Raw genomic sequence first — 14,989 nt, 5'->3', positions numbered from 1 at the left:
CTTTTTTTACTATCACATTTTGAAAGGGATAACTACTGTTCTGCTTAATTGGCTTTGAAGTGGCATTATTCTCATACGGGTGCCAAAGCTAGGAAATTCCCAATTGTGATGCATCAGCCATAAATGTGTTTATGAAAACTGAGTGCCAAGAGCTGCTCACTGGCCCACACAGGAGAAATGGCATTCATAGGGGGGAAAGCAGTCCTTTGACCTACAGTAATGCAATATATCTTACTTATTGCAGAAATAGATGCAGCAGTAAGAGAGATGCAATTATATGGTTAGATACTGCTAAAAGAGCTCAAGTTTAAACTGAGAAATCCAAGCAGAAGCTAACCATGTTAATGATATGTTTTTCAGGAATAAGCAAGGAAAGCCCAGAAAGGGTTCTCAGTGATTTATTCAAAACCTTCAGATAATAAATTGTGTTAGCTTTCTTTGTGCGGATAGATCTCCTCTTAACAAAATGCATTTGTTTCAGTATTACCTACAAGCTTAACAGATAAAATGGAAATAATGACATAATTAAACATTAATTAAAAATAAACTAAAGCAGCAACACAAACCAATATTAATAAATCAAAACAATATAAAGCAACAGAATTCACATCTATCGTACCAAAAGCAAAAGGAAACACAAAGCCTCATCAGTTGCTTCCAACATTCTTCCCTAAACAGCCATGTTTTAACCTGACAGGCAGCAGAATAAATTGAAAGATCGGGCCAGGTAGGTTTCCCATTGGAGGACCTTCCACAATGATGGTGCCACAAAAGGACCTGCTCCAAGTATTCACCTACTACAATAAATGGAAAGGACATGATAATGCACTGTTCTTTTCCCAGAGCAGCAAATGGAGCAATGGTTATGGACCAGAAAACAGATTCTTTAATGTGAGTACTGTATCTGGGAGCTACTTTTCCTGCTTCCCACAAACTATAAATCTCCAAACTGTCTTGGTGATATTGACACTGTCCATGAGTATTGCAAGCTACACAGCCTGAACGGCCCCACATTCATCTCCATACCATGCAGTTAATTTCATAATAACAGCTTAGAATAATGTTTGGGATTTTTTAAAAAAAACCTCTACACTATGTCTGTTTTAGCTATTTTGTGTTAGTTTGTACTGTAACCCATGTACCGCATACCATGCAGGTTCAGACAAGTCTACATAGGAACCACCAAATGCAGTGTGCAAACAAGAATCAAGGAACACGAGAGACACTGCAGACTGGGCCAGCCAGAAAAATAAGCAGTAGCAGAACATGTTACAAACCATCCTGGGCATAAAATACTCTTTGAAAACACTGAAATTCTGGACCATGCCAACCACTACCATGTCAGGATGCACAGGAAAGCCACTGAAATCCACAAATATCTGGATAATTTCAACCAGAAAGAAGAAACCATTAAAGTGAACAAAATTTGGCTACCCGTCCTGAGTAATAGCAAAATAAGGACTCAGCAAATCCACAAAAAACTATGGATGCTGGCCATGAAAGCCTTCGACTTCATATCTCCATCCTTTGTGAGGCCACAGGCCCCCTTTGTAGGTGGAGGACACTGAATTTCTCAAGAAGCCTTCATGCTTTTACATCAGGGAAACTTTAGGTGATGTTGAGGGAAAACATGCCAATGCAATCCAAAATACTGGAAAAAAAGGTTTTTTTAATCTTTGTTGGAGGTAAAGAAGGAGATTTCAGCCTGCAAGAAATAACCCTTCGTACCATCTGAACTGATAACAAAGACAGCCAAATGCAGGCATATGACTAACATCTTCATTTTTTTCCTGTATGGTTTTTAACACCTTGCCTGATGAAGAGGCCAGTGGAGCTACGAAAGTTTGCAACATGTTATTGTGCATTTTGGTTGGCCCAATAAAGGTATCCCTCTTTGGGGGATTTTTGTTGTTACTGGATTTGCTATATGGTCAGCATGGCTACCCCTGATGTTTTTTTGTCTCAAAATTAAACTGCTATAAATAATGACATTTTGATTTCTGTTTGTAAGGACTGGTGAGCTTCACTGAATTCAAATACTTCGACCAAACACTGGGATATAAATCAAGTAAGCTAGGAAGCAAATAATATCAATTACAGTTTTTAAATCTATTAATTACCTTATCTGTTAGGACAGGAGTCATGTATGCTATGTGAAGCTTTTTTAAAGGCAGATGCCATTCCAGCTTGTATTAACAGATGTATAATATTCCTGAGATCCAGTCACATTCCAATTAGCGGTGATTAGACCTTAACCAGAGCACTGCCTTATGTTTTGCTCACCTCATTTTTAGATAGACACCAACAAGTTGGGCAGATATTTAAATGACAAACTAAAATAATAGTGAAAAGCTACGCACAGAAGGGAAAAGAAGACAGAACAGGAAATCTTCTATTCCCCTTCCCCCAAAAAATATATGTTAAACAATGATCATATACCAAAGCCACTAAAGGAGGACTAATTGATTTAACGTACAGCAAAACAAGACATACTTCTAACTACATTTAGGAAACGGATCAATTGTTCGGACAGCCTTAGAGACATAACATATCTAATTTCTTAATGGATTGTATGCCTCCCTCTCAGCCCCTACGTTCTGAATCATGTGTTGTTGTTGTTGTTTTTTGCCAGACACAGAAATAATTAAGGCCTGCATCATCATAAAAGTGTTGTTAGCGACTAGCCAGTAGAAAACAGTGAGGAAACAAGCTCCACGTACTCTAGGATGGTCAACTATTTATTCAGTGTTTAAAAACCCCAATGCGTTTTGGCCACAATGAGAAAAGGCCTTCCTCAGGGGCCTTCCAAAGAATTCAGTAGAGTTCTAAATACTCTCTAAAATACAGGACCGTAGAGATTTGTCCTATTCAAAATACAATGGCAATTGTACTGAACTACTACTATAACAAATAAATACTACTGTAACAAATAGATAAGATTTACAGTGAGTTGTTCCTAAGAGTGGTTGTACTCATTTCAAATACAAGGGTGCCTAAAAGAGCCATGGATTTCTTGCTGGCAAAAATATATTTGCAAATAATGAAAGGGACTGAACACATAATCATCTCTAATATTTGTTTATTTATGTGCCACTTAAATCCTTTTGTGAAGTTTCAGTGTATCATTTTCACGCAATAAATAATATCAAGAGTCACAAAATAACAACAGCTTTTGGACAATGATTCTATGATTTTATGTGTGTATAAACCTGAGATAAAACCAACCATTCTTGCAATCACATTATTAATTTAAAAATACAGAGGAGATCTTTACAGCATTTTCCCCCAATAAGCATCACTATAGCAAAGAAATACAGATAAATAGCCTTTGGTTGGATCATTTAAGGATCATATGCCTTGTTCATGGCTCAGGCAACTATTTTGCAGCTGCCGCTTTATCTAACTGACAAGTATAACCAATGGACTGTGATAAGCATTTTTATCAAACCCATGGGTATTTTGTTGTGTACATTGAAGAGATGGTGTAAATGCTATTACTGTTATCACTTTGCACTCCTGATTTGATTTAATAGCTTAGAAATATATCCAAGCCTTACAGTTTTATAACTGTATTTTTTTAAAAGGTAATTTATTTAGGTAGTCTTGGTTGAAGAGATACTTAAATATGTGGTAGCCAAATAAGTACCGCCCAAGTAAGCAACCAACATTTTTGCAAACACTAGTTATGGCAGCAGTGACCTATGCAGTTTTCAACCAACAAATCCACACAGACATATCAAAGCAAAATAAGTTATTTTTCAATTGAACAAACAGAAATGTAACAATAACAAACCACAGGGGGGAGCAAATTGGCAAAGGGGTGAGACAAGGCTGCATCCTTTCACCCTATCTGTTCAACTTGTATGTAGAACATATTATGAAAAAAGCAGGTTTGGACACAGAAGGAGGAGGAGTAAAAATAGAAGGAAGGAATAGCAACAATCTAAAATACGCAGATGACACCACAGAACTAGCAGAAAACCTTGAAGATCTGGAACACCTATTAAGGAAGATCAAAGAAGAAAGTGGAAAGGCAGGCTTAATGTTGAACATAAAGGCCCGATACAGACAGGCCAAAATAAAGCTGCTTCAGGTCACTTTGGAGATATGCTGTTTAAATGTTGCATGCATCCTAAGAGTCCGGAAGCTGTGCCAAAGCTGTGCTCCAGTCCTTAGGAATGGATCGTGGCTTTGGTACAGCTTCCAGAGTCTTAGAACACATGCAACATTTAAACAGCATGCCTCCAAAGTGACCCGAAGCAGTTTTATTTTGGCCTGTCTGTATGGGGCCAAAGAAAACAAAAATAATGAGCACGAGGACCTTCACAAATTCAACCTAGACAATCAAGAAATAGAAATAGTAAAAAAAATTCCCATACCTGGGATTAAACATTGATAGAAATGGGGATTGCAATTTGCCTGGCCTGTTATAGGCAGTCACAGACATCTACAGTAGGACTGGCTACAGTAGCCTCCCATTTCCCCCCAGATTTAATGCAATATTCAATGCAGACACACTGCTGTAAGCTGTTACTAAGTTTGTGTTTTTCCAATCTTTCTTCACAATTCTTCCAATGCAAATGTTGCTAAAAACTTCCAAGTAGACAGATGACAAGGAGGAAAGGGGAGGCTGGGCTGGTATAAAATACTTTGTAGCTTCTTTGTCAGTGGCTTTATTAACTGAAATGTGCCACTACTGAAAATGCAATTGGGATGTTTTTCTTTGTATCAGTGTGTAACTTGCTGACTCTGCATCAGAGAAATGTTCTGAGAATTGAACAAGCATGAGGATGTGTTACATTCTTTTTTCTCACAGTGTTGTTCTAGAAGTTGTTACTGAAACTTGTGCATGATGCTAGTTAAGTCTCTACTGGCAGATATTAAACAAAGAACATAAAAGTTGTGTCCAGCTGTGGGACTCAGAGGATTGAATCCTTGATTGAAATGACATTATATGGACAGAGTCTGAAAATTACTAAATTCGATTCCCCAGAAAGGTTGATTCAAAAAGGCCTCTTTCAAGTAATTTTTCACCAAAGTTTCAGCAGAGGTAGTTTAGCTCATGTTGTTTTTTTTCTTTTACACTCTTGTCCCATCTGATAGCAAAGGTTCCTGGTTACCAGATTACATGCTAACTACTTACAGTGCAAAGACTAGATTAAAAATTTGCACAGTAACTGTCAGGAATAGTAAAGCATCTTAAAAGGCTGTTCAATAAATAACACAGTGAAATGCAAACAGTAATATATATTAAGATTTTTTTCATTGCATAGTCATCATCATGCAAGATATCCACTAATACCTTCTGTTTTGTTTTACTTTTAATGCCAGCTGAGATAAGTACAATGAAATCCTATGTTTCTTTATTAAGATGTTCACCTAGTTTAGTGGAACTCACTCCAAAATGAATGTACAATGGTGCACAGTTGTACTTTCAGTTGAAATGTGGTCAAAAATGAACCTAGCAGAATTAACAAAAATTATTTATAGAACTATGTAGTGATAATGTTCTGGATAGTAACCAAACTCTGAAAAATTGTCTGCCAAGAACATAGCATTGATCAAAAGAGTGCTTAAAATACAGCAAATAAAAAAGTGCCATCTTATCAACTGCAATTAAATGCAAGAAGAATAGATCACAAGGTGAGATGCAGATGTCAGAGACACAAACATTTCACTGCTATACCTGAACAGTGCTTAGAGAACAGGAGCAGCAATAAATCAACACACAAGCAGATGTGTCCCTATGATATTGTACTAGAGGTTAAAATAAATACAAAAGAAATCCTTCTGGATTTGTTAAAAACTACATGCTTGCATACAGCTTAAATTGTAAGCACTGTATCCCAGCAGAACTCTTACACTTTTAATTTTGAGCTGTCAAATGAGAAGATATTCTCTAGAAGTAAGATCATCATTATCATTTTTTTAAACACAAAAGATACTTTGCTACCTTGATCTTATTTTGCCCTCTGGAAAAATTTGCCACAGTTCTAAACAATTCCCCTTGCACTTGAAAACATTTTAGAACAAGGTAATTGCTAGTAAATTCATTTATGACAAGAAAAGGAATATCAAAGCTTACATAAAATGAAGTAATGTCATCTAATGGTATAACTTCAGTGTCATTTGACAGCATCAAAAATCCAGCAGGCCAAACTATTTCTTCCATATTCCTTACTTAACTTCTGCCACAGTAGGCTTACAATGGGCCTGCTGCAAAAGACTGCTAAATCTAGCCCAATATGGAACCCTATCTGGACAGTGAAAATGTGGGGAGCACTGTAACTCATAGGCTTGTGGCAGTTTCTTATCCCTTTCTGTGCCAGTCATGAAGGGTCTGGTGGAGACTAAAAGATTTATTCAATCTACCACAAATGTACAAATAGGCATACCAAGTGCCATTCACATTCAGAGATCTAGTCCACAGATTTCCAGCAGCCTATGGAAAGCCTATGCTCTATAGCTTCATATGACAGAATACAGCTGCAGAAAGCACTGCTGATTGTTTTCCCCCCAGAAGAAAATTATCTGTGTTGAGGGGAGGGGGTTCTTCAAGAGTGTAACAAATTTGTCTTTATTGCCACATAAACATCCATATCTTCAGGGAAGACTGAAACTTTAAAAGCTTAATTCGTACTACTCCACAGTTGCATGTGTCTTCTGAACCCAAGTCAAAACTTCGCCTACCTAGAAATACCTTTTAAGCAGCATTCCTACTGTCAGCTCTCTTCTTCCGTGGGCTGGTCATCTGTGGATTGGAACATCCGCAGATAACTCCACCCCATTCTCCCCAATGGCAGCATGTGCATATGGCCATGCCAACACAGCTTTGCGCACATCATGCCACTATTGCAAACAATGAGACTTGAGGTCCCACAGGTTTTCTATCCACAGCCGGTGTAGGTGGGTCCAGAACAGAGCCCCTACAGATACAAAGAACCGACTGTACAAGTATCCCATCACACACTTTATAATTTATTAACAAGTACAAAACAATAGGAGACACATAGTCTTAAGCATATATTTTATAAATAATAAATGTAATAAATGTAAACACCATGTGAAAAAAATACCTTTGACAAATCTCTGAAATTACTTGGAAGTGTAAGGTCCAACTCTTCTGATTCATAGTTTGTGATTACCCAAGGAAATACCGGATACTGGTTTAAGTCACTGTAAGAACGTCCTGATGAGCAAAAATTTAAAAACAAAAGTTTTTAAAGGCAAGGGAGTTAAAGAAATTCCACATCTTAAAAATATGATATTTGAAAATTTGACCCATTATAATAATGTAAAGCAATTACAGCTTCTCCATTTTACCTAGCCTTCTAGTGAACTCTTTTGAGCTTCATGATAACCTGAATGGAAACTAAAAAATGTACACAGGTCACTGTTTATACAGTTTACAGCAGGTTTGGTAGACCACAAGTTAAACATGAATCAGCAGTGTGATGCAATGGCCAAAAAAGCCAATGCAATTTTAGACTGCATGGACATGATTATAGTGTCCACATCAAGACAAGCAGTAGTGCCACTCTAGTCTGCTTTGGTCAGACCTCACCTGGAATACTGTTGCCATTTCTAGACAGCACAGTTCAAGGATACTGACAAGCTGGAGAGTGACCAATATGGTAAAATGTCTGGAAACCAAGACATCTGAGGAATAGCTTAAGGAGATAGGTATGTTTAGCTTGGATAGGTATGTTTAGCTGTGAGGTGACATGGCAGACATCTTTAAATATCTGAAGAGAGGTCCAAAGAAAATTAAGAGAGCTAGTTTTGTGTTGCTCCACAGACTAGAACATAAATCAATGGATTGAAGTTACAAGAAAAGGCATACCATCCTAAACATTAGGAAGACAATCTTTACCATAAGGCTGTTCAACATAGCCTGTCTTGAAGGGCAGTGGACTATCTTTCAATGGAGTCTTTAAACAAAGGTTTGTAGTGCTTTCGTTCTGTATTTCTGGAAAGTAGAACGTTGGACCCATGGTCCCTTCCAAATCTATGATAGGTCAGCAGATGTTATAAGAGGACAGTTAACAATTTTCTAACTGATTATTATGTGGATCTACTGTGTGGAGATAGTAGCACCATCTTATTATTTTTTGTCATCATTGTAAAGTATTTCATTGTACAAATGAAATTAATGTTCTTTAAAACAGCCCATCAGTAATAACAGATGGCTTAGAATTCATATTGTACAAGGAAAGGAATGTTCCAAATACTATAGCAAAAGATATATAGACTGGATATATACTAACTTAAATCCAGTGTTGTGCAAGCAAACACTTGTTAGCACAACAAAACTTTTTCTTCTCCCTTCTCTAGACCTCTGCACTGCCCCTCCCCCCTAAAACTCCAGAGAGCTTTCTAATACTCCAGAACTATTTTTGTGGTGGCATGATGGGATGATGGGGGAAGAATCATTTTCTCCTGGTTCTGCTAATGGAAGATGTCACTGGAAACTGAAACTGAAAACGTTAGGATATTGACACTTAAAATATCCACAGGAACAGTGCAGCTAAGTGGTGGTGTCATAAACAAACATCCACATTCCCAGAAAATTCTATAATCCTATAATTATTACCTGCTATTGTGTTTAGAAATATGAGGTATTCAAAGTTAGAAATTTCTCGGTGCTGCCATCGCTGGGTCATATTTGATGCTTTAAAGATCTGACGTGGACTGGCCATTGAAATGCGCCTGAAAGGTAAAAAATAAGTATGTGGTATAATGTATTGTGAAATCATGATAAATCTATTTCTAATTTTATTACAAATGCAAAGTGCTGTGCTAATTCCAGCAGCAATCTGAATTTTACTTAAACTACTGTAATTCTCAAATGCTGGCACATCCTGTCACCCCCATCTTGTCATATAGGATCATATGGGGAAAAAAGATCTATGAAAGCAGGCTTATGAACACAAAGCAGCTAACAGCAATTAAAAAAAAATCACAGTGGCTTAAAGAAGTTCCATTGTGGCCATGGAAATGACTGCTAAGACATGAATCAATCTATCCATGGATTGTTTGTTTTATCTTCTGGTTTCACTACCTGATTCTGTACATTGAAAGGAATACTATGGAGGATATCTTCATCTATTCTGTATTTGTGAATTAAGTCTCTCTCTTCATTATTGTCAATCACAACTAAGGCTGTATCTGCACTGCAGACATAATCCACCTGACAAGCCTAAATACTATGGAATTCTGGGAACTGTAATTTGTTGTGGCACCAGAGCTCTCTGACAGAGAAGGCTAAATGTCTCACAAAACTACAGTTCCCAGGATTCAATAGCATTGACCCATGACAGTTAAAGTGGTGTCAACCTGGATTATTTCTGCAGTGCAGATGCAGCCTTAGTTCTAGAAAGCTATATCCTGCCAGCTTTCTTTTCTATTTGCACCAGGCACACTTTCTGACCACAATCAAGAAATTGTAGGTATTGAACAGATACATCTGGACATTAAATCAGAATAATTTTCTTCTTCTTGCCTCCTGTTTTACTTCCCATTACTCCCTCCAACCCATATCACTCACTCTATTTGGAGTAACAACAGTGCAGTCTAATTTCAGTCTTGATTTCAATGATTAATCAGAATTCTATTCTAATTTCCCACCAAGATTGTTTTTAACAACTGTTTTATGTATTTTCTAAATATGCTATGCTTCATTCTAACTTGTACAATCAAACACCAACCCTAGAATCCTTCTCTTGACAGACCATGACTGTAACACAGAAGACAACCATTTCTACATCGGGCAGCATGGGGATAACAAATAAAAAGACAGTGGTATTGAAACACACCTTCAAGTTGCCTGTTGACTTATGGCAGCCCCATGAGTTTCATAGGATTTTATCAAGCAATGGAGACTCAGAGATGGTTTTGCCAGTTCCCTACTCTGAAATATAGCTACAGCACTTGGTTTTCATTGGTGATCTCTTATCCAAATACTAACTATGTCTGACCCTGCTTAGTTTCCAAGAGCAGACAGGTTCTGGTGCCTTTAGGCTATTTGAGCACTACTTTTCTTGTTTCTATTTAGTTATTTAATTTATATGTTGCCTTTCTCTTGGTATGGGATCCAAAATAGCTTATCAAGGCCAAAAACAAGATTAATTAAAAATCTAATAATAAAAAAGTTAAATAAAACAATTAAAGGTTTGTGACATTAAAACACCATTAATTCTGAAAAGTATAAAATAGTTAAAAAGCATAAAAATAAAATTAAAAATACAGCACACACACACACGCTTCTTCACTTTTCTGGTTATGGGATTTTGTTGTTGTTGTTTGCAAAAGCATAAAGGAAGTTGTTTAGAACCCAGGTATTCATAATACCTGGTTTGGGGCAGTCCAAAACTAGTACCAATTCCAACACGAGGTAGACAATTAACCACTTTTTTAACTGTTGCAGGATCTGGGAAATTGAACATGACAGAAACTGTAAAAAAAAAAAAACAGAAAAAGATTAAGACATTATTTGCTGTTTTTTAAAATGTTGGATTCAGAAAGTGCAAGACATATCTTTAAGATTCTTCCTCATCACAGAGTTTGCTAAGTATGAGATGGTTTCACATTAATTAACTTTATCAGGATAGCAGGATCAGCCAATGAATTTGCTTATATTAGTTTGTGGGAATTTCTGTCTTCATTAGTCTGATGAAAGCACTTACAAGACCAATTTTACATTACACAATTATAGTTTCTCATATCACTTTAACTGATCTGGCTCCATCATACAGAATCCTGGAATTTGTAGTTTCACAAGATATTTAGAATTCTCGGATGCACCTAACTACAAATTCCAGGAAGGAACCATTCTGTCAACTACTGTAATAATACAGTGTGAAGGAGGTCTTCCTCGCATACAGAGCTAATCCGGAGATAGGGATATTGGTCCACAATTAAAACCTGCCGCGAATGCTGTAATGCACTTGGAAGCTTCCCAATCCATTGAACATAAAGGGCAGCACAGGACTCTGTAACAGAATTCAGCTGCATGCAGTTACTGAGATCCCATTACTGAGAACTATAGCACGTTCCTGGGTTCAAGAAAACTCCTGAGCAGGGTTCTTCTTCTTATTATTATTATTATTATTAGATTTTTTTTCTTTTTTTTACTTTTTACTTTTTTATTATACTCAATAATTTTTATTACACCATGTATAATACATATTGTACAATCATGTTTCATATTATAATTTTCTCCCCTCTCTCACCGCCCTCCGAAATAAGAAAACAGCATAGGGAAATTTACAATCCAATCAAATTAACAATCAGTTTCGGAGATATGGAAAATATTATTGATTATATTATTAACTTCTTAATACCTCATTTTACCTTTCACGTTCTTAATTACTATTTCTCATTTGTCTCCTCATGATTCTTTATTGCTTTCCCCAATATATTTTAATCTTCTTTCCCTAAGGAAGTTGAATAGTATATATTCTTTGGATGGAGAAACAAATTAAATTGGAACAAGGCTTACTTATTTAAAAAGACAGGGCTATTATTATTACAGAGATCAAGATGTCAAGATGCTCCAGAGACTAGGACGTTACAGGAAAAGAGGTTCTACCTCAACATTAGGAGGAACTTCTGGACAGTAAGAGCTCTTCCACAGTGGAACACACTCCCTCAGAATGTGGCGGAGTTTCCGTCCTTGGAAGTCTTTAAACAGAGCCTGGATGGCCATCTGTCAGGGATTCTTTAATTGTGAGTTCCTGCATGGCAGTGTGTTGGACTGAATGGTCTCTTCCAACTCTATGATTCTATGATTCTAAGGCTAAAAGGGCAGGTCCCAGAAGTAAGACAGACCATGTCACAAAGATTTACAATATCTATGGCTCACTTTCTGTCCTCTTCTTTCATTTGTTTTTAGACATTCAAATACAATATTGAGACAAGAAACTGTTGTGTCTAATCATACAACTTTTCTATGCAAGCATATGCAAATTCATTCATGGTGAAAAGAGGAGCTTAGGGAGAAAGATCCATGCTCCTTCTCTTTGCCACCCACCTCTTAACAGCTATCTTGCAGAAAGATGGCAGAAGGAGGTAACGCATCCCATGTGAGACCAGTATAGACTTCCTCAATCTGGTGTCATCAGACTGTGGACAGTGACAATGTGAATCTCAAGGAAAGTTACTTTTATTAAGTTGATCATTTTAACTGACAACAAAAGTAACATCTGAGACAAAATATAAGCCTGTGGATCTAATGCTGTCACTTTTCTTCTCCTGATGAAGAAGCCAGGGAAGCTCTGAAAGCTTGCATGATGCATTTTTGTGCACTTTGGTTGGCCAATAAAGGTATTGCTGTTTTGTACTTTTTATTTTTATTTTGCTTTATGGCCAACATGGCTATCCCTGAATACGTTTCTTGTGTTGACTACAATGTTGAACACAATTCAAGGGCACCAGATTGGGAAAGGCTGGGCTACTAATTGGTGTACTAATGCCTGCATGAATGATTGTTCATTTGTTTATATGCTGACTTTCTCCCAGCATGGGACCCAAGATGGCTGCGTTTATGCCATAGGTATTGGCTGCATTTCCTTCTGTGAGAGTAGGGAGCATACATGGTTCTCCTCCCCCACAATTTACCCTCACAAGACTCTATGAGAAAGGTCAGACTGAAAGAAAGTGGCTGGCCCAACATCACCCAGTCAGTTTTATGGATCAGTAGGAAACAAGAAAGCGTATCTCACAAATCCTACTCCAGCAACCACACCAATTTCCATTGTCCAATGTGCATGTCTGGGGAAATTTTCCAAGCAAAGATGTTTGAGAGCTTTGACTGGTCAATGATTTAGTTACCACACACTTCTTTTCACCACCCTTCTTTTAACTGGTGTTCCCGAGAGGCTGCTAGAAGTAGGGAAGGGAAGGAAAATATCAAATGTCCCCACCCATAATATCTGCTCCTCTTCCACCCCTTCTCCTGCCAGAACACACAAGGGCTTTTCACATGCAGGTCAGAAGGGACTGAATGTTTATATATAAATAATGAATCACACTTTATAAGCCCTCTCCAATAAAAAGTAAAGAAACAGGAAAATGTAATCTAACACAGACTGATGTATATTTCAAGTTCTCAGAACCCATTTCCAAAATAATATTACCTCTGTTTGCCATAAAGATTTCCAGAGCTGTGTTTTGCAAGAGATATCGTCGAGAAAAGATTGATCGAATATCCGAGAACAGCCATTTCCCATGGAGTCCTTCTGTATAAGCAAGTATCTAACAAAGAAAAAGAAAAAAAGAGAAGAGATGCATTGGAAACAAGCAACTGTTCCTCTCTCATGGACCTAATGGTTTATTGTGAATTCACATGATTCCATTCACTGTCTTTCTTCTCTTTTCTCTTCTCTCTCTCTCTCTTTGCTTTCTTTGTACTTACCAGACTTGTCAATCCAGACAATCTAAACAATTTGCACAATCCTTGAAGGGTTATTAGAATGATGTTCAAGAGCCCTGAACAAGTGGAGCATCCAATGGGATGGCATCTGGGAGGACATGCGAGGTGCTTGAGGTTTGCTGGCAGTGTGTTTGTGCAAGGGTACCCATGTATGGTGGGAAGGCAACAAAAAAATTACCCAGGGGCACAGGTTGATGCCACACTGTGTGGTTGGGCCATGCACAATCAGCCACCTTGGGAACAGGCTGTATGGGCAACAGGGTTTTGACCTGCTTTGGGGAAAAGCAGGATTGAGCCACTTTTTCCTGCCTGTCTGCTCCGGCCTTCAGTATCAGGATCTCAGGACAAAACTGAATCTTTTTCTTATTCAATAAAATCTCAGAATAAATTATATCCCTAGATTTTGAATCTCTATTCCCCTATAAGCTAAAAGCAATTAAAGGCACAGGACAGGTTTTGGAAGTGGGTGTATAACCTAGAATGATGGTTTCTGTATTCAGTATAAAGTTTTGCAGGAAGAAAACAATAATTCTTTGAATACTAGAGATATTCCCAATATCCTTGATTTTTCCAAGAGTACCAGACAGAGAGCAAGTTTAACTGGTAATAACAGGATAGAAAACTGGACTAGCAGAACCTCAAATATAGCCACTGAAATTCTAACAAGCACTGCTGAGCAAATTATGATGCATTAACTGTAAGAAGTTATCAGTTTGGAAGCAGCTGAGGTCTGCCTAAAACAGGCCTTCATTTCACATTGGCCTAGTATCTGCCTGGTCTATGGATTCACTTCAAAGTCTCTGGAGTTCAATTAAAACTGGATTAGGTGAAAGCAGACCTTCTTTGGGACTTTCTGTTCTTGGAAACTCCACACATACTGACAGCACCCTAGACAGAGGTCTAGCCCTCCAATGAACCAGTTACTATGGAAACTGCATCATTACTATTGCTCCACTGTTATCACACCAGGCATATTAGCTGCAGAGATACAAAATGCACACATATCCTCCTTCAATATATACTTCATAGGTCATCTTGAGAAGTCTATGTCTTCATTTGTTCCTATATCTATTTTGCTTGACCAAACAGATGTACATTTTCAGTTTACCATGCAAAAGAAGCAATCAAAGTACTGGTATTGATTTAATAACAATAAAAGAAATCTGATGCTCGTGTACAGTGAAATTTTATACTGACAGAGAAGTAGAACTTACTGTCTAGTAAAGCTGTAGTATAGGATTGAAACTGTCGGCTACAATTAGCACTCCAAACCTACTTTGACAATATCCCACTTTAAAAGATGCATAGTTTCCATTTATTTCCAAACACCATTAATCTCAGTGGGCCTATTTCTTTGATTAATGAAGGGCAGGGTGAAGAAATAACTAATTTTAGTTTTTTAGATGGAAAAAACTCATTTCTCAGTATGCATAAGAGGTACCAGGCTGACTTATACTATGCAATTCCATTATCTCATTTATGAGCATTTATAGGCGGTTCTTGAACACGATACTTTAACACAGCATCACACTCTGTTGATGTTATAATCTGTACAAT

General features: G+C 37.4%; 1 protein-coding gene across 10 annotated transcripts in view; it reads right to left on the bottom strand.

Moving 5' to 3' along the window:
* LRBA (LPS responsive beige-like anchor protein) overlaps positions 1-14,989 on the bottom strand; it is a 430,053-nt gene that overhangs the window by 112,520 nt on the left and 302,544 nt on the right. For all 10 annotated transcript variants that reach the window (XM_089525694.1, XM_089525696.1, XM_089525700.1 and 7 more), the window contains 4 exons: positions 13,137-13,254; positions 10,351-10,453; positions 8,594-8,709; positions 7,077-7,189 (listed from right to left, as the gene is read on the bottom strand). In XM_089525694.1, coding sequence (XP_089381820.1) covers positions 7,077-7,189; positions 8,594-8,709; positions 10,351-10,453; positions 13,137-13,254 — 450 coding nt within the window. The remainder of the gene's footprint in view (positions 1-7,076; positions 7,190-8,593; positions 8,710-10,350; positions 10,454-13,136; positions 13,255-14,989) is intronic.

This window comes from Sceloporus occidentalis, unplaced genomic scaffold (genome assembly GCF_023333645.1).
Source record: "Sceloporus occidentalis isolate IW3139 unplaced genomic scaffold, rSceOcc1.0.p SCAF_5, whole genome shotgun sequence".
NCBI lineage: Eukaryota > Metazoa > Chordata > Lepidosauria > Squamata > Phrynosomatidae > Sceloporus > Sceloporus occidentalis.
The sequence above is the reverse complement of the archived record's forward strand: the minus strand, read 5'-3'. Positions and strand labels throughout refer to the sequence as shown.